The 27,975-nt window shown below is 47.7% G+C and overlaps 1 protein-coding gene across 3 annotated transcripts in view; it reads left to right on the top strand.

The window, feature by feature from the left end:
* DARS2 (aspartyl-tRNA synthetase 2, mitochondrial) overlaps nt 1-24,860 on the top strand; it is a 256,389-nt gene extending 231,529 nt beyond the window's left edge. For all 3 annotated transcript variants that reach the window (XM_086951537.1, XM_086951536.1, XM_086951538.1), the window contains one exon: nt 23,970-24,860. In XM_086951537.1, coding sequence (XP_086807663.1) covers nt 23,970-24,151 — 182 coding nt within the window. In that variant the 3' untranslated portion in view covers nt 24,152-24,860. The remainder of the gene's footprint in view (nt 1-23,969) is intronic.
* The last annotated feature ends 3,115 nt before the right edge of the window (nt 24,861-27,975 follow it).

The raw sequence follows: 27,975 nt of genomic DNA, 5'->3' as shown, positions 1-27,975 counted from the left end.
TGTGTGCAGTCAGTGGACTGCCATGTCCGCCTGGCCAGTGTCCCCACTGGCTGGGCCTAACCCTTCCCTGTCTGTGCACATCAGTCACCCCTATGGAAGGCTCAAGGTACCCCCCTGGGCAGGATGCAGTGCATGGATAAGGTAGAGCATGTACTAGTGCAGGTAACATGCTCTGGTAGTGAGCAGCAGCCATTTTGTGTGCTCACTGCTGTAAGGCTATCTTGCTCCATAGAGTAACATGGGGGAGGCTGGACCCCTTGGATCCCAGCCTATCTTCCCATAGGAACAAGATGGAACATAAGTGATTGATATCCCTGAACTCAGAATTTAATAACACATCTTTTAGGAAAGGTTGTTTTTAAATTCTGTGTTTGAGAATAGTACTTTTAGAAAGTGGTTGTTCTCTTGTCTAACCTTTCTGTGTGCCTGGGACTGTTTGTGGATTGACTGTCTGCATTGAGGATGACAGGGGCTGCAGAGCCTCCAAGGGGTTATCTGAAGCCAGCCCGTGGATGAAAGGCAGCATCTGCTGCCAGGGAAGTGGGAGGAGATCGCATCTGATAGTGCAAGGCTGTGCCTGCCTGACCACCCTGCTGGCTCCCCCTCCTGATGGCCAACTGTCACCTCTGACCCTGATACTGACAGGCAGAAGGAAACCAGAAACACCCCAGTGCTCCAGCAACCCCAGAACTGGTTTAGACCGGGCTCAGGGCCCACTTGCACAAAGACTTCAAAAGACTTCAAAGACTTTTGGGGGTATAAGAGAAGGACCCCGGACAACAGATTTTTAGATTCTACAATCAAGAGGAACCTCTGCCAGAAGAAGGACTGCTGAAGGAGCTGATGGAAGATTGCCTTGCTGTGTGCTTTAAGGGCTGACCTATCCTGCTATCCAACTGAAGGAGAGGTAAGAAAGGGACTCTGCTGTGTGCTGTGACTCTGCCTGCTTGAAACTGCCAAAGACTTTGCTGTATGCTGTGTCTGCCAACTCGAATCTCCAAGGGCCTGAGAAGAGCTTGCTCCCTGTCTGCAACCCAGGAACATAAAGGTTGCCCAAGGACTACAAAACTCTGCTGTGCCCCCTGAAGCTGCTGTGCAGTGAAGAGATCGTGAAACACTGTGTTTGGGCTGTGTAGCGCACTGGCTGCTCTCTAATCTGAGTGAGGGCGCCGCGCTGAACCAGCCTGCCGTGTGGCCAAGATCGACGTGTTCATCGACACGTGTGGGGTGAAGATCTGAAGCTTGTGGGCCTCTCCAGCGCAAGGAGCGCTGAAAAACAATTGTGGGCCGTGTCACGTCGCTGCCCGGGGCCAGAAAACCTCTCCCCGAAGTGCCGTCCTGATCGGAGCTGCGGGGCCGAAGAACGAAGCCGCCGCGCTCCCATTGGTTGGAGGAGCCGAGCCCCCTCACCAACGCCGCGACGGGATAGGCCCGTGCGGCGCCGAGTCATCAGTGTTGGTGGGCCGTGATTGGCCGAAGGAGAGGAGCGTCATCGCTTGCCTGTCCCGGGAGCCGCACTGCCATTGGCTGAATCCCGGGTGCTGCTGGAGGCTCGCCCCATTTGCCGCGACAGGATTGGTCCCCGTCATCGGGACCTCTTCGAGTGCCGTCTGGTCACCGCCGGGACCGGGGAAGACTGACCTGACCTCGCCGAGGGAATCCAGAGCATCCCGCACCCTTGGCCAGCCGTCCCCCACCAGGTGAGCAGCACCACCTCTCCCGCCGCTCGTTGGATTGTTGAGAGCGGGCGGGAGAGGAAAGGGGACCGGCCGGGGCGGGGACGCGTGCTATCTGCACGGCGCGGTTCGCCTAAGGAGACAGGAAAAGCGAGGCTGTGCAGAGAAAAGAGTCCCTGGACCCCGCGGTGAGGCGCGTTGGCAGCGGTTGAGGCCCCTAATACAAACGGGCTAGTACACTTGGGGAACTACACTCTGGCATTGATTTTAATGCTCGTTTGTAGAGCTAAGATAAAGTGAATCAATTTCACTCGTTTTATTTTGATATTGAAAGACAAGAGACTTGAGACTGATCTAACAAGAAACTTCCTAATACGCTGAGTAACCATAATATTAAGTGCAACATTTACCTGAAGAAGAAATTAATGTATATTGTTGATTCTTACTGCCACAAAACTAGATAAAGATATATTTTTATAAATATACTTACCTGTGTGGTTTCAGTTTGTGGTGGATTGGGGATCATTGTTTGTGCTGAGTGCAATTATTATACACATTGCCTTGGGGGTAAGCCTGCCTGCTCGCGCCAAGCTACCTAGAGGGAGAGCGGAGGTTATCTCTGTGTGTATTCCTTCACCCTGACTAGAAGCAAGGGTGCCTACTTGGTCTAAGGTACTTACCTCTGCCAACTAGAGACCCCCAGATCTAACACCCCCCTAGAGCCTCCGTGGCTCTCAAAACAACTGGGGGAAGACACGGGCCACAGGGACCATTGACAGAACGTGGGGGCGGCCCACTGCCATCTGGGGCCGCCCGGAATGTACACCTGCTGTGGCGGAGCTCTCAAGCTCCTAAAATCATGCCCCAAAGGTTGGAGCGGCCCGCTGCCAAGTGGGGCCGCTCTTTGCCGTCACTGTGCCTTCAACAGGCACCCACAGTAGCCCACCAGGAGCCCCCCGCCCTTCGACTCACCGGGCTGTTCTTCTCCTGGCGGGGGCCACTCCAGGCAACGGCGCTTCCTCTGCAGGGCTTCACTCGAGCAGCGCGGAGGGGCAGGCTCTGGCATTGCGCCTCCCGCCCCCTCGCAGGGCGACAAGCTGCGTCCCTCCAGCACACGGGAGCCCCGACGACCAGCCGCCATGCTCCTCTTCTCTCGGGGCTCCCTCTCGGGCACGGGAGCCCCGCAGCAGCCGCCGCCATCATTCTTCCTCTTTCCCTGGGCCGGCAGCCAATCACAGCGCGGCCCGGGGAAACATCACCAAACAATCCCGGACCGGCCAGCCAATGGCAGCGCGGCCCACCGGGACAAGCCCCCAACAGGGGGCCAATCCTAGCGCAGCCCCTTCGGTGCTTCGTCCTGGGCAGCGGCGGTGATTCAGAATGCAGAAGCAGCAAATGCCGGGTGGGCACCGGCCTTAAAAATAAAGAGCTCCCAGCGCTCGGGAAGTCCTCGGTTTCGCTGGCAATGCCGGGTGGGCACCGGCCTCTGCAAACAAAGCACTTTTAAGCGCCAACGGGCAATCCACAGCGCTCCCAGCGCTAGCAAACAGACAGAGCGCTCCCAGGCGCTCAGGGGGAAACACAGCGCTTCCAGGCGCTAGAAATACGAATCAAGCGCTCCCACGCACCAGCAGGCAACAAAGAAGGTTCAAGTAAAAATAAAGCGCTCTCTGCAGGGAAATGCAGCTTCTCCATGCTGCCAAAGGTCCCAGGGATTCCAAGGGGCAAAGCAAAGTCCCCCCAATCAGCCCAGGCAGGGCAGAGGGGTCCCCCAGAAGTCCTCCAGGCATCCAGGAAAGTCTATCAGGTGTCCAGGGGCTGGGCAGGGCCCAGGGATTCCCCTGGGCCCAAGCAGCAGCACGCCCCTGGCAAGATTCAAGTCCAAAAAAACAAGAACAAATTGGAAGGGGGCACAGCCCCTTCTTATACAGAGAAAAGTCTTTGAAGTCTTTGTGCAGGCAGTGTGAGAACCAGCTAGAACTGGTTATGGGGAACTCTCTTCAGTGTCAGGGACAAAGGTGACAGTCGCCCAGCGGGAGGTGGAGCCAGCATTGTAGTCAGGCAGGCACAGCCCTAGTCACTCCCAGGTGCCATCTCCTCCCACTTCCCTGGCAGCAGATGCAGCCTTTCATCCACGGGCTGACTCAGACAACCTCCTGGGGCTCCCCAGCCCCTGTCACCCTCAACCCAGACAGTCAATCCACAAGCAGGCCCAGGCACTCCTGTACCAGGCTCACCAGCCAATCGCACGCCAGAAACAACTTACACAAATATGCCAACTTCTAAAAGTGGCACTTCTAGACTAGACACAGTCATGCCGCATATATCATTATGCAGCATTCAATCTCACGAGTTCGTACATATCAAACTCGACCCTGCACTCCCCACACATCAGGAACTACCATGGGCATACATATTCCCCATTCATTCTTATGGGAGGGCAGGTCACTCACCACACATACACAGAGAGCTCAAGCACTTTACACTGTACCACAGTGAAAAAGTGCGCAGAGGCCTAAAATCACCAACACCAGGTTCCAGAAACAGGCTAGGAAAAAGCAAAGTCTCGGAGTGAACCTGCCAAAAGGGCCGGGTCCAACACAACCCCCTTCCAGCCAAAACGCAAGGTAGACCAATCACTCCACTGATGGGCTTCCTTGCTTTGGGCGACAAAACACGGACACGGACCCGCACTGCAGGGACACCCTCCGGTTTTTCGCCACTCTGAACCCACATGGTTTCCTCCAAACAATAACTCTCTGGCACAACTAGGATACCCCACTGGTACTCCCTAGTCATCCACGGCAAAGACCAGGCCCTAGGCCATCCCAATATCACAGGTCCTAACCAATCCACAGAGCGGGGGTAGTAACCCCTGGCACACAATAGCCATTCTCCACTCTCTCTCTCAGTGTAGCTACAACTACCACTGATCCTTCAACCTAGGGACCATACCCTCAGGCTGACCAGAGGTCACGGGCAAGAATGCCCCACCCTACCTCTACGTCTGGGTTCCCGCACCCTCACAGGGAAGCGCTCACCAGAACACAATTCTCCTACCAGATCAGGACCTCACTCCATCACTGGTCTACCACCTGGAAACTATTCCACTTCTGAGGTACAAAGCACACAGCAAAGTGCCCTTTCAAGCAGGTGGGGGGACGCAGCACATAGCAAAGTCCCCTTTCCTCTACCTTAGTGGAAACAACAAACTGCAGGTGAGCCCCAGATCACACAGCAAGGGCAACCCCCTCAGTCTCTACAGCTGATCTTACTTTGGTAGAGATTCCTCTTGACCTGGAAGCCTCCTAATCTCCCAACCTAGGATCTAAACCCTCAGGTTGCACCAAGGTCAGAAGTACACCGTCCCTCTGAACCCCCTTCCAGAGTTCTTCAGCCTCCCACCTTGGAGCGGTACCCCTAGAAGCCAAAACCGGTCAGGACACTGAGCACAGATGCCCTTCCTCCAGGTCAGACTGAACCTGAACCTGGCCTCCCCCCTCCTCGAGGAACAACCTCCAGAGGCCCCAAAAAATGGTCAAGCACTCTAGACGGTCAAATGCTCAGCGAGCCAGGACTTCTGCACCCTCCACTTAGGAGCGGTACTGCCCAACACTAGGACCGCCGGAGTTCTGGTTACAGACACTCCCCGTCCTCTAGACACAGGATGATCCTCCTCAAATGACCTGTATGTACAGCCTAGGCCCCTGACCTGGCGCTCCCTTAGGGAACCCTCCAGGCCCTGAGATAGGGTTTCGGGACAACGTGGGACACACCGTTCCACACTCAGTCCGCCTCCACTGAGACAGTGCGTGAGCCCCTACACCCCTACCATCCTACTGGGACCTAGCTGGGCTACACATGAACCTCTTCCCCTTCACAGGATCATCAGATACACAAGCCACTCCTTTTAGAATCACTCCCTAATGCCTCTGCAAGACATCTAGCACACCGCCAGACATCCACCTTCTTGTCCAGGGCCTCTGCAGGACCTCCTGCACACCACCAGAGGTACACCTCACGTGCAAGCTCCTTAAAAAAAAAACACACCAACTCCTCCAGTTCAAGACACCACTCATCCACACACTCCCCCTCCAGACTGGTGAGACAGTTCCTCACTGCCTCTGACTCACATCCTGTAACCCTCTTACTGAGCACTAGGCACCATACTCTGGGAACTGTGAATGGGACTTCACACGCACTGGACACATTTAAGCTGCCACCACTGGATCCTACCATACTGTGGAATCCAGACACACACACTACACTCAGGCGATAACCACCCTCCGGAGCTAGTCATTTCTCCTCCACACTCCCTCTCTTCCATCTACCCACACAGGAACAGGAACAGGGATTGGGCACAGGACCCAGCAAGGGATTCCTAATCTATGGGAACCTCCCCCTCTACTGGCGACCCGCCCTGTCAATTTCTCTCATCTGCCACTAAACATAAAGCGCAGAAACACATTTGAAAATGACACTCTTGAGGAAAAACAAAAATCAAAAACAATAATCCCAAACATGTGACTATCTAAAAACTGAAGAGTTTTGTAATGTAGCCAGCTGTCGCTGTGGCACTGCGCAAACACAAGTCCAAATCCGCACCGCTGACCAACAATGTTAGAACTGGCTATTTCTGGTAGGCTAAGGCTGACGCCAAAGCCTGGCAAAAACCACCATTCTAGTCAGGGCAAGGGAGTCACACACCAAGATAACCCCTGCTCACCCCCTGGTAGCTTGGCACGAGCAGTAAGGCTAAACTCGGAGGCAATGTGTAAAGCATTTGCGCCAGCACACAACAGCAACAACATACTAGGCACACCACAAAAAGGAACTCCACACAAGATTATTATAAAATAACTTTTGTATTGTAAAAACACATCAGATAGTATCACACAAAATACATGGTGCCAACTGGCACGGGCAATATTCACAAGGGATTATGTACAGGACAGGGCCACATGGGCCACTGTCAGAATCAGAAATAGCACTTTTAGAATAAAGAATAATAAAGAATAAAAATCATAGTAGCACAAATTAGAAACTATTGCACACAGCCAGTAACCACTGGTAACAGGAACCAGGACCTCACTAGGACCACCTGTACTAAAAGAACAACCACCTAAGAATAAAATACATTTAGGGGTATAAACAAGAACACATTACCCATGATGCATGAAACACATTCAGAGGAGTAGTAAAGGAAAAACACATGATGCCTAAAAACATTCAGAGGTGTAAGACAAGGGAAACACATGATGCATAAACCTACACATTCAGCGGTGTTCAGAACAGAGCACATGATGCAATAAAATACATTCAGAGGTGCAGCGCAAGAAGACACATGATGCCTAAAACATTCAGAGGTGCAGCGCAGGGAAAAGGAAGACACATGATGCCTAAAAACATTCAGAGGTGCCAGAACAATACACTAGCGCAAAAATCACATGATGCCTAAAAACATTCAGAGGTGCATGAATAACACATGATGCAAGAAAACACACTCAGAGGTGCAATAACCATACACTTGCGTAAAACTTACATTAGGCAAAAGGGCCGGGTCCAACACCATCTATATCCCCAAGACCCATTTTTGATACCAGTTTACAGCTTAGGCAGTAGACTCATACTTTCGGGAGAATTTGGGGCTTGGTTAATCGTCCAAAAGTCTGCCTTATTCGGCTAGTAAAACAAATTCACTAGGAGGTGGAAATCTAAAGGTCTTGCAAGTACATTAACTATGCTGTAGCTAAACAATCCTTATTGTAGTTGTAAATGTATTTATATAGCGCTTACAAACCCTGACTAGGCATTGAAGCACTTTTTCGGCAAGTAGCCTTCTACTCCGGTACCCAAAATGAGTAGTTAGTAGGTCAGTAAAAAATATTACTGTTTTTAGGTCTTGCTGAGCCAACGCGCATGCGTTGCTCTGCGAGAGTTAAGTAAGTGCTTTCAAAAATGCTCCCAAAGTCTGCAGGCGGATAGGGTACAGTGCATGTTCGCCGGGCGCGCGCACCATTTGTCCGCTTGCAGCCTTAGGTAGGACTTTCGCGGCCGCTTTGATGTTCTCAGTGAGCCGCGCGGCCACTGAGAACATCAATATTTATATTAATGAAAAAACTAAATCGAGATTGGGTGGAATTGGCAAAACCCAGCATCCGCAACTTCGTGATGCTCAAAACCACACCATCTATGGAGCCATATTTATCATGGCCCATAACAAACCACGAGCGGTTTCTATTAACAAGGTTTAGACTGGACTATTTTCATCTACTTTTAGCTGTACCGAGGGGATCTCATTGAGGCCAAGTGTTACCTCCCTGCGGCTGCAACAATACGTCTCCGCAGGACCTGGTGCACTTTTTATTTATCTGTTCCCTCTATAATGCCCCCCGGAGGTTCTTTTTGAAGCCACTTTGAAAAAAACTGAAGTTTAAACAGGTCCGCCCCACCCTTTGCTATTTACAAATGTTAAAATCCGAAAGCACATTATACGTGATTGGATTCTTGAAATCTGCTCTAAAATTAGGACACTTTAGGGAGATCTGACAGCTATATATATCTTGTTATTATATCTGTAGCCTATTTATATCTTTTTATGTCTTTTTCAATGAAATGAATTTTACAAATCGTGTAATTATGACCATGGTGCTTTTTTTAAATGTGTCTTACATCTCTTGTGGTAATATTACTTTTATGGTCTTTTAGTATGTAAAACCGAATAAAGTATTTTGAATTGAATTGAACATCAAAGCGGCCGCGAAAGTGCTCACCATTTGCCACCCCTCCCTTATCCCACTTCCTGCAGTCATTCAGCATAACTTTGTCTTACCACCAGATGGATGTTTATTCTGAGTTAATAAAGGCATAGTACACTGCATAACGTATCTGAGCGCTTGGCCTTTCCTTCCTGCCTTGAAGTCTGTGCGCTTTTCAACTATTGAGTTCCTCTGCAGTTCCCACACTAATGAAAAAGTGAATAGTGTTTGAGAATTGCCTCCAGTTTGACAGGAAAAACATTGTGCGCTGAAGCAATCTCTGAACTGATCAAACATTCACATGAATGAAGAGCCTCGATATTAATATATTTTTGTATCTTTCGGACGTGTGCTGGGGACAATACACGCAGGTATAAGAAATCTGGCATCACTCGATTTCTCCGCTGATGTTTTTGAGACTGAATTCTTGGCAGTAATATAATTGTGATGCGTTTCGTGAAACATCACTTTCAATTATACATGAAGGCCGCGCTTCTCACCTGTCCTAATAGCACTGTTTTATTCGGTACTGTGTCTGAAGGGCTAACTACCGCAGCCGTTTCTGGACCTCCGCACCGTATTTTCATGGCATGGTAGCGAGGCGATTATTAATCGGCAAACATGTTAACAGTTGTGTTATGTGCTAGTTCTCTCTTGCTAAAGTTTCAATTTCTTGCCCCCATCAGTCTTCTTGGTGCTGCTCTCGTAGTACATCTTAAGTGTAATTCTACATAGTTAACAAAGTTTACACGTCAGCACCAGCTTTCTTTATTCAGTTTCCAATGAAACTGGCAGATGTTTAAAGACTGACGCCATCTAGCGTAATTTGCTAAAATTGCACTTTTAGCAAATTCACGCCCCGTGGACTTTTCAAAACTTCTGGTGATCGACTGGATGTGAAAGCTATTGGCTTTGTTAATGTCTTTTACCCATGCCAGTCAAGAGCACACAATTTAAGCAGGTAACCCGTGATTTATCCTTGCTTTCTGGGTTTCCGAGGCAGAACTGTAAATGTTCCAAACCAAATCCTTTTCCTCCCTGCCCACCCTCAGGAGTGATCTCAATGCGTGCAGCAAGCACCGGTATAATAAATAATTGCTAAATGCTGTAGTCATATGGGAAAATGTAACAGTCCTTGTTTAAAAGGGATCTCAAAAGTGCTACCCTGTCTTTGCTTGCTGGCTACAAGCATGAGTGCACGTGCGCGTGCCCGCGCGGCCATCTGCTTTTCCTGCATCCTTTGTTGTCATGGCGCCTCTCACACCTACCTCTCTCTATCCCCCACCACACAGCAGCCTCAGGCTCAAATTCCTGAATGCCTCACATCCAAGACTTAATTAAGGGATACACAGAGGGTGGTGTACTACAACGAAAGGCCAGATCACAAGTAAAAAGCCAAGCACTAAGAGGAGCCTGTACCGAAAGGCCAATGCCTTCCCATTCCACAAGAGAGCTTGCTGCCCTGGGATCTACAACTCGTGCCCCTGTCCACGGACAACAATACGAAGTCCTGGTCTCCATCCCGTCCCACACTGCGAAAACTAGCATGACGTGGGTGGTACTGGCACGTTGCCCAGGGGTATAAAACGCCCACTTTACATAGGAATCCCCCACTCCCCCTCTTTGACACACAACCACACACACACACAGCCACACACATACATACATACACACACACACAACCACAACCACACACACCCACACACACAACCACACACACACCCACCCACACACAACTGCACACACACACAACTGCACACACACAACCACACACACAACCACACACACAACCACACACACAACCACACACACAACTAGACACACACAACTAGACACACACAACCACACACACAACCACACACCCACACACCCAATCACACACAACCACACACACAACCAACCACACACACACCCAACCACACACACACCCAACCACACACCCAACCACACACACCCAACCACACACACACAACCACGCACACACAACCACGCACAACCACACAAAACACAACCACAACCACCACACACACACAACCACAAGCACCCACACAACCACACACACACACACCACAACCACACACACACCACAACCACACACACACACAACCACACACACACAACCACATACACACACAACCACACACACACACACAACCACACACACACAGCCACACATACAACCATACACACAACCCCACACTCTACCTTACACAGCCACAAACACAACACACACAAGCACACACACAGAACCACACACAACCACACACACACACACAATCACACACACAACCACAAACCCACAACCAAACACACAACCACACAACCACAACCACAACCACACACACAACCACACACACACAACCACACCGGCAGTGCACACTTTCACCAGGCACAGACACCATCAGTCGTCAGTGCACGTTTTCACCAGGCACAAACACCACCAGCCGTCAGTGCATGCTTCCACCAGGCACACACCACCAGCCGTCAGTGCACGCTTTCACCAGGCACACACACACCACCAGCCGTCAGTGCACGCTTTCACCAGGCACACACACACCACCAGCTGTCAGTGCATACTTTCACCAGGCACACACACACCACCAGCCGTCAGTGCACGCTTTCACCAGGCACACACACCACCAGCCATCAGTGCATGCTTCCACTAGGCACACACACCACCAGCCGGCAGTAAACACTTCCACCAGGCACACACACCATCAGCGCACACATCAATTGTTGAGCAATAAACAATTAACTATTGTACCAATCGCAGTATGGCGCACTTAACTTTTAAACATATTCATCTAAAGCGCAGCAAGCCACCATTGCTTCAAAAATAAATACACTTTTTTTGGCCTACAATTAATAGACTTTTGTTGCAATATTTAGCAATGCCAATGGCTCAAACTTAATTAATGCGAGACCTAGTGCATTGCAAATGGTTGTTTCTTGTGTATTGGTAGTGTTAGGTTTGTGCTCTTGATTTCATGCGTGTTTAGGAACGTTGGAGTAGGGATAGAATGATCGGGATGGGTATGAAAAATGGGAGCTTGGAGTAGGGATAGAATGACAGGAATGGATTTGACTTGTAAAGGGAAGTAGTAGGTTTTTTGTAAGTAGTGGTCATGTGTGCTTGTTAGTTGGGTGGAATGGCCAGAGGAGCGGTGAAAGTTTGAAAAGGAAGTTTGAGAGTTTATAGTAGTCAGAAAGGTTTGGGATAAGACAGAAGGGGGAAGGATGGAAGGGTATGTTTCTTAATAGTATAATGTAAGAACAATTGTTACTTACCTGTAAACAGGTGGTTCTCCAGTATTGGTGTCTTTCATAGATTCACATGCTTGAATATTCCCCGTCGTCGAAGTGGGAGTCCCACGGTAAATAAAATAGCAATAATGCTAAATATAAATATAGAAATATATATATACATAATACCAGAAAAGAAGGAAATACATAGAAAACCTCTAAAAACAAATCCTACATAGGAATGCATGGTAGAGAGAAAAAACCATTTGTAACACCTTAGTATCATTATGTTAGTCCAAACTGCGGCCAATCAGGCGCCAGCACCCTCTAGAACCTTCTCCTCAGAAGCTCAAGCCCTCATATTTTCTACCGCACGTCGTGTGAAGGGAGTCTCCCTGAGCTCTGCTCAGTTTTCAGAACTCTATCTTCTAGTTTTCCAGAAATTCTACAATGTCAAGTAAGAAGTCTTTATTCAGACCATGTTCTTCTTGTGGGAAGCTTCGTCTTTTTGAAAAGGACCCCCACCAGAAGTGTATTTATTGTTTATATCCGGATCATGAGGCTGGCAGCTGCAAGTTTTGTAGAACCTTTTCTACCAAAACTCTTATGGACAGGGAAGGCCGTCTTCTTCTTTGGCTGCAGCGTCTTAAGGACAAGGACTCTTTATTTCTATTTCTATATTTATATTTAGCATTATTGCTATTTTATTTACCGTGGGACTCCCACTTCGACGACGGGAATATTCAAGCATGTGAATCTATGAAAGGCACCCCTAATACTGGAGAAATTATATATCTATATCTATCTATCTATCTATCTATCTATCTATCTATCTATCTATCTATCTATCTATCTATATATATATATATGTATATTGGAGCGAGCAACATGGCTGCACGATAGTGCGGCCCTGTTGTCCACAATAATTATGTGCCGATCATCAGTGAAGATGGCACACATGAAACTGCCCAAATAGCAAAATCAAACGTCGGAATATCAGCGCTACAAGGAGCTGAAGCCGGATTGCGTTGTTGTGGGGTATATTGGTGCGAAATCTGGTTCAGCAGTGACGCTCTCCAGGTCTAGGAACAGAGACAAAATGGCAGCGCAGTACGTTGCCTGGACTGTTGCGGTGAAATGAACATTATCGCGGATGTGCCCAAGCAGTTTTTCCCGGGCGAGCGCTGTGCTCACTAGAATGACAGACACTCCGGCTGCAATAAACTGATTTGCGATGATAGCTGCTGGTGCCCATGCCACTGAGTCAGAAGGGTGAGCTCCGCACTCTAAGTCGCGGGCACAGGAGGAAAACAACGGTACAGTGCGGAGCCCAGATCCCTGAGACGGCGCGGGTCACACATTAATGGCATTGCTACAGAGACTCTGAGAACGGGTCATGACTAGGTCTGTCGCAGGCATGGCACTTCAGGTGCCTGACATGTGGAGACAACATCCGATTGAAGGCAAGTACTGCTGGTTGGGCAGCATTGAGAGTGGCGGCGCCAGCAGTACTTAACAATAAACTGAACAATAAACAATAAACTGAACAATTGCCAATACTGTTGTCCTTAATCAACACATTCCACACTCAAACATACACTATCACAGCCAAGAAAGAAGATCTATTTACATTGACAATTCAAAAATCCATATCTACAAAACCATAGAAAAAACTTTTGTTGCTGCTTGTGTTTTTAAATAATGATATGTATTTAGAGATCTTATGGCGTACAAATTAACGGTCTACGCGTTTCAAACTCCCAATGGGCGCCTCTAAGGAATATAATGTTTGCAGGAACTTTCTTTTGATCGTGCAGACTCACAGTTTTCCTTCCTGGTGTAGTCTTGGTCTCCGTCTAAATCACCGATGCATGGTCGCATGCTGCGTGCATCGGTGATTTAGACGGAGACCGAGACTACACCAGGAAGGAAAACTGTGAGTCTGCACGATCAAAAGAAAGTCCATGCATTCATTATATTCCTTAGAGGCGCCCATAAGGCGTGGGCTGAATTGTTTCACGTCGGGTTGATTTATGAGGCTCTTCATCAGTAAGAGCTGTGAGGTCCTGATGAGAACTCCCAACCAATTAGGTGTTCGAAACACGTAGGCCGTTAGTTTGTAAGCCATAAGATCTCTAAATACATATCATTATTTAAAAACACAAGCAGCAAAAAAAACGTTTTTTCTATGGTTTTATAGATATGGGTTTTTTGAATTGTCAATGTAAATAGATCTTCTTTCTTGGCTGTGATAATGTATGTTTGAGTGTGGAATGTGTTGATTGATTGGGAGTGACGATTGTTTTGCAATGTGTACAGTTTTATTCATTGTATAAATTGATTTTGTATGTTGATTGTAGGGATTTGAAAAATTGTACAAATGGTATAAATTAATTAACAAATGTACTTTAAGTGAAAAATAAAATAAGGATTTATTCAGACTGAATTAGAAGTCTAAGTCCCATGTTTGGTTTAATTCCAATGTGTTGTGACAATTAAGAAAGATTAAGGACAACAGTATTGGCAATTGTTCAGTTCAATGTTAGGTCAGTGGCTTGGCCTTACTGTTGGGAGCCCATGCCCAGTAGTGTTTTCTAACGCATAGAGAATAAAGCAGGGGATCCAGCCTGAGTGCCAGACAACGTCCCTGGTTCAGCCCACACGGAAACGGGCATAAAATACCTGATAGGAGCAAGTGAATCGGCAGGGGGGCCCAAGTAATAGAGGTCTGAGGGGGAGGAGCCAGTTGTCTGACCCCAAGATGGCCTCCAGTCATGAAACTCTTACAGTTCACGGGCCTACTACAACAAGTGAAGGTACAAAGCAATACATTAAAAGTGATGCAGACGCAACCTTAACTTGACCCCTCACGGAACCAAGCAAACCTTGGCACAGGGATAATATACATCAGATGTAGAGTCTGACTCCCTTGCCTGACCCCAATATGGCTGCCACAGTTTTCCCCCACCACCGACTCTGTACAGACCCGGAACACATCCCCCTTCTGCATAAAATGCAGCCCTAGCTCCTTCTCTGGTTTGTTTATACTCCCTCCCCCACCTCCTTTCTTTTACCTGTGGGGTCATGCTCTTCCACTACTTGACTCTGTTATTGTAGCCTATCTACCTATTCAAAACGGTTTTTCCTGAATGCTGAGACCTGAGCAACATGGCTGATGCCCGGTGGAGTTGCAAGACAGCTAATGAGGAGATTGGCCCTGGTTTACCCCTCGACCGTCACCTACCCAGCCAGACATTAGTCACAGTTCTTCCTCGTCTCCCTGCCATGGCTCCTTCCACCCCTCCTTTCCTACAATTTCTCTCAACCTAGTTGTTTATTTACTGTACCTTACTACGCCATTTTAACTGATGCAACTTGTAACGCAATGTTCCTCTGATATAGCGCTCTGATACCTTCAGGCCTAGCCAGCGCTATATAAACCTTTTTAGATGTACCTTGTAATGCAACGATCCTCTGTTTAAGCGCTCTGATACCTCCGGGTCTAGCCAGCGCTATATAAACTTCTCAAATCAAATAAACTCAAAACTGGTCTTCCTGAACGCTGAGACCTGAGCAATATGGCTGATGCCGTGGAACTGATCCGGAGGCAAGATGGCCGACGCTGGATTGCTGTGAGCAGTCGCACCTTTCCCCTCTCCAGCCTTAAAGACTAAGAAGCATGATATTTAGATGCTGAAACCCATGGATATCCTGAACTTTTTGAATGGCACCTGAATGGGCAGTATACGGCGATCCCGAGCTTCCCGGAGTGTTTTATCCAGGATCTGCAGTGAAACACATTCAAAACTACTACCGAGTTATTGCCTGGATTAAAAGAGGTGCTAGAAGCCTTATGAGTGTGTTTGGGCTCGGGCTCAAAAAGAAACTACTGGTGCAGCAGGCACAAGCACAAGCGATTAAAATGCCAACGAGAACGTCCAAACAAGAAAAGCAAGAAAGAGAGAAAGAAAAGAAGATGTCGGGCGGTGTGGCTGTGAACACGGAGGGTATGAGTAAACCCACACGCAATCCCGGCGCCATCCCAAAAACAGGAATTACTATCGGGGGGAAAAAGAAAATAGAGCAGAAAACTAAGTCAGCCCCTGACGAACAAACGAGTACAGCAATACTACGATCAGCAATCCCCAGCAAAGCGGGCAGAAACGAAGAGAAACAGAAAAGCAAAGAGACAATGATGCGGCAACCTACTGATGTCATCAGTGATGTCACTGACCATGTCATGAATGGTGTAATATGTGACATCATCAGCAGTGGATTGCGGGTGCGCGATATATAGTTAGTGCAACTAACTATATATGGAATTTCAATGGTTTTATGCGAGTAAAATAAGGTTTTGAAAAGGCTAATCCCTAACTATATATGGTCTATAACCAATGGTTTTTTCAGTGAATTTTCAAGGTTTTGTAAATGCAAATTCCTAACTATATATGGACTATAACCTATGGTTTTTTCTGTGAATTTCAATGGTTTTTTAATAGCAAATATCAAAAGCTTTAAAATGTCAAGTACGTGATAGGTAAAAACGTTTTCGTGTTTATGCACGCTGATGTGCTTTGAACGCTGCCCCCCCCTCCCCTCTTTACTCTTAGTACTACTCTCTCTTTGCAGATAGTGAAGGGTAGTTAACGCAGACCTTTACCCCCGTTGTAATCCGTCGTGTCTGCTTGTCTCTCCATTTGATTGATTGTTATCCAAGCATTTACTGTTTTAGAATTGGTTCTCTTTGGTTCATTCTCTATTTACAAACAAGCACAAAGTCGCAATACTCTGTTTAGTCTTTGCAGATAGTGAATAATCGTGTAAAAAAATAAAAGTAATCGAGCAAAATCAGTAGGCCACTAATTGGATCTCTTTGTGACCTCGCTAAAATAGAAACATTAAGAACAACCCTTCATAAGAAATACGAAAATAGTGAGATGAACTGAGCTCCACACCATGAGGGCTGCAAGACAGCTCGGCTCCGTCACCCACCCCGCCCAAAATAACGACAAACCCTATGCAAATATTAAAAATATATACAACACACCAGCAAAGTAACAGGGAAAAACATTTTATTAAATAACTATTTACATAACTATTTTATACTTTTTGTTGCCCGATCCGGCTAGCTCAATCGATCGAGCATGAAACTCATGCACTCTGATAGCAAGCGTTGCTACTGTTGCTATGCAGACCAAAACTGGTTTTCAGTTTGTACATTTTTCTAGATTTTTCCATCCGAGGTTGGTTGAGTTTGTAGAACGATGGCTTCAGATTTTCCACATACGGTGTGGTGTTGCGGACTGGGAGGGGGCGCTTCGCTCCTGCCCCCTCCCCAAGTAAGATTTTCATACGTGAAAGTACGTTAATGGTTTTGGTCCCTGAGTTGCTTCGATGTCACTGCCATTCTCAAATGGCATACGTTCTGGATGTTGGGTGCCATAGTTCAGAGTTCTGAGCAGCGCTTGTAACACTGTCTGAAGCTTATTTCCACCTACTGCAGCTTCACTATTCTCAAAGTAAGTGAGGGTCGTTTGTGGACCTGACTGCATTTGAAAACAATGTGATATGGTACCTCCCTAAACAGCTTGACGGAGGCCCCCGAGGGGCGGTGTGATGGCACGGACTCGGAGAAGACGCTTGGCTCCGACCCCCTCCCCAAGTCTTATAGCACTGGTGTAGCCTGAGATCGCCCCCGACATAGGCGGCCGGCTCCCGGGGTCCGGCGGAACTTTTTGCCTTTTGATGACTCTTCTATTCTGGACCTTGTCCCACAATCCGTTTGACCTGAAGACACGCTGTAGTGGGGCGCCCCTTTACCGTTTTAGTTGCCATTCCGCCCGCTTTTGCTACACTGTGCCTCTTCCGCCATTCAGCTGTTTACCGCCCGCTCTTGCGACTACAGCGTCTCGCTCACCATGTAGTTGAGTTGCTCCCGCTCTTGCGATGCAACGATAGGCGGCTGCCACAGGACTCTCAAAATGGCGGCCGGCTCTTCAGATTTGGGCGTGGTCCACTAAAATGGCCCTGGGACACCTTGGAACTCGGACGCTTCCCTGATAGGGCTTTGGTCCCATTCTCGAAAGCGTCCCCTCAGCCGTGAAGATTGTACAAAAGTCTTGGGGGCCCCCGACTCCCGCAGGCTTCTGGTGGGGAGCGGCTGCCATGTTTGCCCGTGGAATGGCCACGACGGAGCTACGAGATGGTGGTGCTCTCATGCTGACGCCAGCTTTAGTCTGAAACATCCACAAACACTGTAGACTACCAATTCGATCAGTTCCGGTAGCGCCCCAACATGACCCGGTAGAGAAGAACTTGCCCTCCCCTCTTTGACTGATGGTTCTTGTTGCCTGTCCCCTCTGTTGTCATTTAACAGAACTTTTTGGACTGCTGAAAGGGGTTGTGTTCCGAACGCTGGTTGGTGGAGACATTTTGACTATATTCTTGACCTACGTTGTCGCGTAATGCGTTATATGACACGTCGCGTTAGCGCACCCGGAAGTGATCCGGGGCGCGGCGCGCAGCGCGTAACGTAAGCATAACAGGTCATGTGACTTGTTAATAAAACTTTTCATTGGTTCATTTTACTTTTGTTATTTTAATGATGAAAAGCTTGGTCATATGACCTAAAAATTACGCTTTTTATTGGTTTCGAACATTATTTTTTTTTAAACATATATGTTGTAATGTTCCAGGCTAATGTACTTTCCCGGAAAATTTACAACTGTCCTGCAAGTAAAATATATTCCTTTTTCGAGAAAAAGGGCGTTTCTTCGTCCCATGACGGGCCGTTGAGTAAAAGAGGCTCGGGCTGCTGTGTTACTCGCCGATACGCCTGATTATCAGATTCTTATCGATCACTTTATGTTGCAGGAGTGGAAAACACAACTGCCCTTGACCATTTATTTTTACTGCGTTCCTACGTATTATACCTTTTATCCGTCATGTAATTGGACTGCTTTATTTCACTTGCCTTTTACTGATTCGAAAACAGTGACTAAAAGTAAAAACTTTACCAATGTAAATACTACTACCATGTTTTGTTTTAAAAACCTTTATTGTGAAAATGTCAGTATACAAATACGGGCCTATAACCACGTGGGCCGGCCACGGAGCAAACTGAAATCGTATATGATGAGGAGACATTTACACTGTAGAGGAACGTAACGAGCGGGCCATTAGGTTGCAAGAACTAAGGTGTCTAACAGTTGCGGAATCGGTGGACGTACATTTTGTAATTAAAATACGACAAAGCCACTTACAAAAAAATCATCTAGATATACATTTGCGGGCAAGTACCATGGGTGACGTTAATTCGAACTTTCAATAGTACAGTAATCAATAACACATCAGAACTTAATATCAATAGGGATGTCGAAATATTCAATCAATTCTCGTCCCCGCCCGCCATGAGCATCAAAACTGCATTCATATCTCGTGATATCAAGGTTGTTCAACCAGTACACAACAAGGAGTTACGAGTCCCATTTATACCGGCGCCATTTTGGGCGAGGCCGGGCAGGTCCAAGATATAGTCAAAATGTCTCCACCAACCATCGGCCAGACCAGAACCCCTTTCGGCCCTTTATGCTACAAGATGGTGTCTTCCATTCAGAAAATATTGTTGGCAGCATTTTGAAAGGAAAGATAAACAGCCGTTCTCCTAGTGAGTCTCACATTGTTACATTTAGGAAGAATGTTGAAGAGTAGTATGTTGAAAATCTGAAGCCATTGTTCTACAAACTCTCAATCAGCCTTGGATGGAAAAAAAAATCCTGAAGAATGTACAAACTGAAAACCAATTTTTGTCTGTATAGCATCAGCAGCAACGCTTGAGTCAGCTTTGTGTGAAGCTGCCATTTTGATTCAATCAATAACGTCCCCCTGCACACATTCAGGGACCTGGTCGTGTCTTCAGGTCAAACGGATTGTGGGACAAGATGCAGAATGGAAAAGGGAAAAAGTTCCGCCGGACCCCGGGAGCCGGCCGCCTATGTCATGGGCGATCTTTGGCCACACCAGGACAATAGTGAAGCTGCAGCAGGTGCAAATAAGCTTCAGACAGTGTTACAAACACTGCTCAGAACTCTCAACGATGGCACTCAACATCCAGGACTTGCCATCCGGATCTTGGCGCCTTGTGCTGGTTCCGACCTATTCACACATCGGTCCACTACTGACATCACCTCATAAGCCAACGGGGCACCCCACGCCGACTTTCAGCGCAGCATTGTAGGATGGCCACACCAGTGCGGCAACTTGCTGGACACAACCTCGGTGCCATCCGGATCTCGGCGCGTTCGAGTCACTGTACCGCAAGAGTGACCGGAACTCAGCTGGACACGCCGTCTTTCGGCGCAGCATTGTAGGATGGCCACACCAGTGCAGCAATTTGCTGGACACCACCTCGGGCAATAGTGAAGCTGCAGCAGGTGCAAATAAGCTTCAGATAGTCTTACAAGCACTGCTCAGAACTCTCAACTATGGCACTCAACATCCAGGACTTGCCATCCGGATCTTGGCGCCTTGTGCTGGTTCCGACCTATTCACACATCGGTCCACTACTGACATCACCTCATAAGCCAACGGGGCACCCCACGCCGACTTTCGGCGCAGCATTGTAGGATGGCCACACCAGTGCGGCAACTTGCTGGACACCACCTCGGTGCCATCCGGATCTCGGCGCGTTCGAGTCACTGTACCGCAAGTGACCGGAACTCAGCTGGACACGCCGTCTTTCGGCGCAGCATTGTAGGATGGCCACACCAGTGCGGCAACTTGCTGGACACCACCTCGTGCCATCCAGATCTCGGCGCGCTGTGATGCCTTCAGGCTACTGTAGCCGCAAGTGCGGACGCAACTCAGTTGGACGGCGAGTGAAAAGATAAGGGGCGCCGCACTGCAGCCGAGGAGCCTCCATCTTGGGGGAGACGCACAGCCCCCACTGACTGACGCGACCTTACAGGCCAACGGGGTGCCCCACGCCGACTTTCGGCGCAGCATTGTAGGATAGCCACACCAGTGCAGCAACTTGCTGGACAACAACTCGGTGCCATCCGGATCTCGGCGCGTTGTGCTGCCTTCGGCCTATTCGCACATCGGTCCGCTACTGACGCCGCCTCACGTGCCAACGGATTTTCTACGCTTTTTGTAGCCCTATGCCGCATAACAGGTCATGTGACTTGTTTATAAAACTTTTCATTGGTTCATTTTACTTTTGGTTTCCTAATGATGGAAGGCTTGGTCATATGACCTAAAAATAACACTTTTCATTGGTTTAGAACATTTTTTTTTCCCAAACGATGAAAGCCCCACCTTGTTTCTGGATGTTTCAGACTGAAGCTGGCGTCAGCATGAGAGCACCACCATCTCATGGCTCCGTCGTGGTCATTCCGCGAGCAATCATGGCAGCCGCTCCCAACCGGAAGCCTGCAGGAGTCGAGGTCCCAGGGCCATTTTAGTGGACCAGGCCCAAATCCGAAGAGCCGTCCGCCATTTTAAGAATCCAATGGCAGCCGCCTATCGCTGCACCGCAAGAGCGGGATGATAAACAGCTGAATGGCGGAAGAGGCACAGTGTAGCAAAAGCGGGCGGAATGGCAACTGAAACGGTAAAGGGGCGCCCCAGTACAGCAGACGAGCCTCCACCTGGGGACGCCCGTTCACGCCGCCTCCCCCACACCCCCCCCGGGGCGCCCCACGCCGTTTTTCGGAGCAGCATTGTAGGATACCAAAACCAGTGCGGCAAGTTACTGGACATCACCTGGGTGCCATCCACATCTCAGCGCGTTCTGCTGCCTTGGGACTATTCGCACAAAAGACCGCTACTGACGAGGCCTCCCCCCGCACCACCCGGGACGCCCCACGCTGTTTTTCTGAGCTGCATTGTAGGAAACCAAAAACCAGTGCGGCACCCAGGTAACATCACCTGGGTGCCGTCCAGAACTCAGCACGTTGTGCTGCCTTGGGACTATTCGCACAAAAGACAGCTACTGACCATTGTTGCTTCTTTTTGCCAAAAAAATGTTTAAATGTATTTACAGTTTTTGTTGCGTTCGATATATTTATAAAGTTAATAAAGTTTTATAATCCTACTTTGTTGGAGTACTATATATTTTTAAAAAATCGGGTGAATGGGGCCTTGAATCGGGTTATTCTCATGTGTGGGCTTTGGAAGTGTGCTGCTACAGGATCGGACATTTCAAACTCAAATGCACGTTCTTTTTCTTACCTTTCCGAAGCATGGAGCGCAATAGCAGGCAGAGAAAGTGTGATGCAAGTGTTGAACACTGCCTGGCCTGGCAAGTTGCTGGCAGTGCCCCCCCCCCCCGCCCGCTACTGAAAGAGGGCACACACACACCGCCGCCCCCCCGAGTACTTCACATATCTTTAAAAGACCATGCGCTTGTTAATGAGGCTTAAATGGTTTATCACCCCTTCTAGAGCCCCTGCATCGGCCCTCTGACGTTTCCTGGAAGAATTAGCACGTAACACAATACCAAGCACTGTCAGCTGAAACCCCCGAGGAATCGGGTTTTTGCTTGCCGGAATCGGGAGGCGGGAGACTAGCACTGAAATCGGTAGTCTCACGCCTGAATCGAGAGGGTTGGCATGTCTGGATTCTCTGCAGCTGGGGCCATAAACTACATCCGCAGGGCTAGGTGATAGCCTGGGACCGGCCTGGACAATCGGACACCGAGGAAGAGGAGTGTCAGAGGGTGCGGTAGTGAATAGGGTGAAAGGGAGGTGTCGGACGGGCACAGGGTGTGATTCTCAGGGAAGAGCAGCGCAGATGGGGGGAAGTTTATGGCCCATGCGTGAGAGAGAGAGCGGGGGAGATGCTTGCGAGGGTGGGGAACCGTGCTGAGGATCGGCGGCGTGCAGAGAGTGGGTCTGGTCAAGGCATCTAAAATGGCTGCCGTGCACGACAAAAGTGTGGCATTGGAAAAAAGGCAAGATGGCGCAGACAATGTTTATCAATAAGGATTCATTTATAACAAAATATTTTATCGCAGTGACAAATTGGCGGTCAACACTTCCTGATTTCCATCGAATCGAACGTTAACAGACGTCACGCAGCAAAAAAAAAAAAAAAACACGCACTGCCGCTGGAAGACATGTATCAACATATATGAGCCTCCTCAGCCACCCTCAGAAAACATAAGGGATCAGGATACGTCTCCCGCACCCCCTTATACCTAGTAATTTAATTAAAACGAAACACAAAATGGCGAATTCCCGTTTCGCTACCAGTTTGCGGCCCAGTTCGCGGCCCGAGAAGCGCTTCTACCGTGAAAAATCTTTTTTTTTTTATTTTCCCCACGGGACCCTTTAATAACCCCGATATCATTCCTAGGGGGTCAAGAGGGGTCTACCTTGCCCCCTTTCATTAAATTCCCCCTTCGTTTTTCACCTCTTCTTCTCTCTCGATCCTACCGAGAGATAAGATGGCGGCCGCTCCGGACTGTTTAGAATGTTGACAGACACCGGAGAGCCAATCAGCTTCGCATCGCAAAGTTCCGTTTCGCGAAAAGTAAGCGGACCGGAGCGCAGCCCGGAGCGCTGTTACAGATATATATCTTGTTTTGAACGTTAATTTCTCAAAATCCACTGGAGCACATATATTGAGACCTAGCAAAGGCACATCGGGCTAACAGTCCCTACAATTTTGCCAAGTTTCGTGCAAATCCATTCAGCCGTTCGAGCTAAAAGTGAGGCCAACCGCCCTATGGAAATTAACATGGGGAAAACGTGTTTTGGGACCCCCCTTTTTTCTCGGCCCCCCCTTGACGAAACCCCCCCAAATTTTCAAGGGCTGCTCAGAAACAAAATGTGCCATTTTCCTGAAAATTTCAGCCGATTCCGTCCACAAACGCCAAAGTTATTAGACATAGAATTTTCAAAAATCCCATAGGGAAAAAATCCTAACTATATATACCTACTGGCGACCGCCAGTAGGTAATATATATATATATATATATATATATATATATATATATACTCATATGTACGTTGAAGCGTATGATGTTTGTGGGTAGGGAATTCCATAGTTTGCCTGCTTGAACAGAGAAAGATCTTCCACTTATGTGTTTTTTTCTTGTATGTAGGACTTATGAGACGGGAGCCATTACTAAATGTTGGTTCCTTTGTTGAATGTATCATGACAATTCAGTGTTAAATATGCTAATAATTAACCCATACATCACCTGTATGCTGTTGAGTGATGATGCGCTATATAAACTATAATGCTGATGTTCACAGAATCATGTTCTCTCATAATTTGTGTTTTTTAGGGTTGGACCGATTAGTTTCCCTCATTGTGGGAGCATCAAGCATCCGTGATGTCATTGCTTTCCCAAAGTCCTTCCGGGGCCGCGACCTCATGAGCAATGCCCCTGATACTGTCTCAGCTGAGGACCTGAAGCCATATCATATCCAGGTCACATGGCCAGCAGACCATGAGGCAGACCCGTAAGCACCATGCTGTGATGACCGACAGGCAATTGGAGAAGGCCTCAAACGAGAGGTCATCAGATAGATGTTCTAAGCATGATCTGGACAGAGCAGGTACTTTCTCGCCTCATGGGAGATCACCTCAACAATTCTGTCCGCCACTCTTGGGACCACGATGCCAGCGCTCCGGTGATGGGTGTATCCGAGAGAGCTTCTGCCAGCGATTAAAGCTTAGTTGTATCTTTTGCCTGATGTGCAAATGTTCACGTTTTTGAGTTTAGTCATCAAAATGACGGGACACAGGTACTCTCTTCGCTGGCCCTCTACCTTTCTCACCTCATTGTGCATTTCTGGAGCGCAGTGATCAGCGCCTCTCTGCAGGTGATACTTGTATTTAAAAACTGAAAAGACATCCAGACTTTTTTGGTGTGGTTGAAATGTTGTATAAATGCAATATATTTCGATCTTGGCTAAGCAATCAGAACATGAAGCGAGGGACTAACCTAATGGTTAAATAAATACTTACTCCTTCCACAGAGTTTTATATTGGAATACTTTTTAATAAAGATTTTATTATAATAAATGTATTCGAAACAACCAACAGCTGCACGTTGACATTTTATTTTTCCATGCCTCTTTTATATTAGGTATTAAACATAATCGTAGAACGAAACCTTCAAATGGACTTCTTGTTTCAAACATATACAGAAATAAATGTTGTTTATATTGTATTTTTATACTGTTTTGTTGCTTACAACCTTGGCTATGAAGAGTAACTTATTTGGGAAGCCACAGACACATGCAGATCAGTATTACGTTTATGAAACAAGATAAGATATTTTGGTTAATGTTGTCTCCGTCCTAATTTTCCAAATTTGAATATGCAAGATGTAGATTTCGTTATTATAGAATGACTATAAATTAATGATGACCATTTGAATAGGATTCAGAAAAGGGGGTGGTGGTGATGAACAGAGTGTCTGAATTAAGCAGACCACTCTTACCCAGTCCAAAGATCAGGGCTTGATCCATCACCGTTTTTTAGCTCACTGCACCATCCCAGCTCAGAACCTGGCTACATACAATTTAGTCTGTTCCTGTCCCAGTGCATGATGGGAACAGGGCAAACCAAACTATCAAGCCAATTCTTATACTGGGAAGGAAACAAGCTTCCGGGGACCGGTTTCTGGCATTTCAGCCATCGTCGGCCCGGCTTGCTTGAATCCTGATGGTGCAATGAGCAAGGGACTCACATCTGAGTATACCCTTCCACGCTTATGGTGGACAAAATGATTCAGAAAAGGGGGTGGTGATGAACAGAGTGTCTGAATTAAGCAGACCACTCTTACCCAGTCCAAAGATCAGGGCTTGATCCATCACCGTTTTTCAGACACTCTGTTCATCACCACCCCCTTTTCTGAATCGTTTTTGGCCACTATAGGTGTGGCAGGGTATACTCAGACATGAGTCCCTTGCTCACTGCACCATCAGGATTCAAGCAAGCCGGGCCGACGACGGCTGAAATGCCAGAAACCGGTCCCCGGAAGCTTGTCTCCTTTCTGGTGAAGAATTGGCTTGGTAGTTTAGTCTGCCCTGTTCCCATGATGCACTGGGCCAGGGACAGACTGATTTGCATATAGCCAGGTTCTGAGCTGGGATGGTGCAGTGAGCTAAAGAACGGTGATGGATCAAGCCCTTATCTTTGGACTGGGTAAGAGTGGTCTGCTTAATTCAGACACTCTGTTCATCACCACCCCCTTTTCTGAATCATTTGAATAGGAAACATCCTAAACTGAATTGTATCTTGGCACTTTAAATAATTGATGTTCGTGCAACCCTACTTAGCCTCATAAAGAGGAAATAGAATATCAAACCTTCGTTCTGCAGATGACACACAGAAACTGCAGTTGGCGCTCCTGTTCAATGATTGGGTGGGTGCCACGGTGGCATGCCCCTGGTTCGTCTGGAGTCCGGTTGGTAAATTCTTGATTTAATAGCAGCTATTGAGACTCTATTACACCTTAGCAAAATATACCTAAGTTGTATCCAACCAGGGTAGAATCCATGCTAGATTTGAAGGGTACCTACATGAGATGAATTTTATGGCAAGGCAATGAGACATTATATGGTACTATCACTTTAACTGCTCGCTCAGAAGCAATCCGTATCATCAATAGGCTTTAAGATGTAATCCGAACAACATAGTGTTTTTGCTTGCCTGTACACTCCCGGCTATCACCGGTTAGCGGTCTAGCTTGATCGGCGCGAGGTCCCGCCCACCACACTTCAAAAGTGAGTGCGCAGAGCGGACAAGCGCAGCGGCGCGCGTGCGGCGCGTCTAAGTCGCGTCAAAGTCAAGGCCTGTCCTCGCCTGTCACCGCCTGGGAACCGACGCACGACGCCACGCTCGTCCGTCCCCCAGGTACCATAGCCAATACAATAAAATGATTACCTATTCGAGGGACCAGCTACTAGCTTTAAACACCAGCCCAACAAAACCCCCCCAAACAAACACACCTCCTGTACTAGCTTGCATTTATGGCAACGTGCGCTCCCTCCCAAAGCACGCCATACAAATCTGGGCAGTGCTCGATCAAGAGGTTCCCGATCTGTTCTTCATGACAGAGACATGGATTCAAGACCACTCCACCCCAGATATAGCCATAGCTTTACCTGAGGGCTATAAGATCATTAGACTGGATAGGAAATCCAAAAGAGGTGGTGGCACCGCCATCATATTTAAAGAGCACATAAAAATTACTATCATAGAGACTCATCTGGCGCCCTGGGGCGAATTTTTATTTTTTTCCTTGCTACTCAATAACGCGGAATCCTGGAAGGGTGCCTTGGTCTATAGACCTCCCACCACGAAAGCGAATTTCGCCACCCAAATGCTAGACATTCTCACACCCCACGTCCTTGCATGTAAAAATTCCTTGCTATTAGGAGACATAAACTACCACCTAGAATGTCAAACGGATCACCATACTGCTGAGTTGAGCAACAGTATACACGCATTAGACCTGAAAATACTAGAGACAGGCCCGACGCATATTGCGGGACACTGCCTCGATATCATCTGCTCTAACTCGCAACAATTATCCATTAATGATCTCATCCCTGTACTATGGACCGATCACTCACTTATAAAATTCTCTATTAAGCTAAATTCACAGAACCCCAGACCCCCTAAACAATCGAGTCTGACCAGATCATGGTCAAAAATACAGATAGATACTTTCCAGAGGCATTTTATTCCTCCCCCTGCCACCCAATCGGCGACTCAGATGGCAGTGGACTTAGACAAAGCCATTGTAAAAACCCTCGACATAATAGCCCCCAAACGCCCAACCAAACGCCCTACAAAAAGCAGTCCCTGGTTCACCCCAGAACTGAAGAGATTAAAAGTAGCTACTAGAGCTCTGGAAAGGCGTTGGAGAAAAACCAAAGACTCAGACGACAAAGCCAAATACAAAACTTCCCATCATGAATATATGGCGAATATTGCAACAGCAAAAAAAAACTATCTTGCCGACAAAATAGATCAAGCAGGGAGCTGCCAAAAAACACTATATAAAATAGTGAAAGACTTCACGAATCCCTTACCTTGCCAAGCAAACGCACTTGAATCCCAGGACTGGGCAAACCAGCTATCCGTATATTTTAAGGACAAAATAAATAATATATATATGACCTTCCCTAATTCCACCCCCAACACTGATGTTCCACATTCTCTGCACCCTTCATATATGGAGAATCCGACACCCACCATGCAACTACTAGAATTCAACCCCTTTACTACAGACATGGTAATAAAGAATCTAGGGAAGATTAAATCAGGATCCC

Source organism: Lissotriton vulgaris, unplaced genomic scaffold (genome assembly GCF_964263255.1).
Source record: "Lissotriton vulgaris unplaced genomic scaffold, aLisVul1.2 SCAFFOLD_763, whole genome shotgun sequence".
Taxonomy (NCBI): domain Eukaryota; kingdom Metazoa; phylum Chordata; class Amphibia; order Caudata; family Salamandridae; genus Lissotriton; species Lissotriton vulgaris.
Note: the sequence above shows the minus strand (reverse complement) of the source record. Positions and strands in the feature narration are given on the sequence as shown.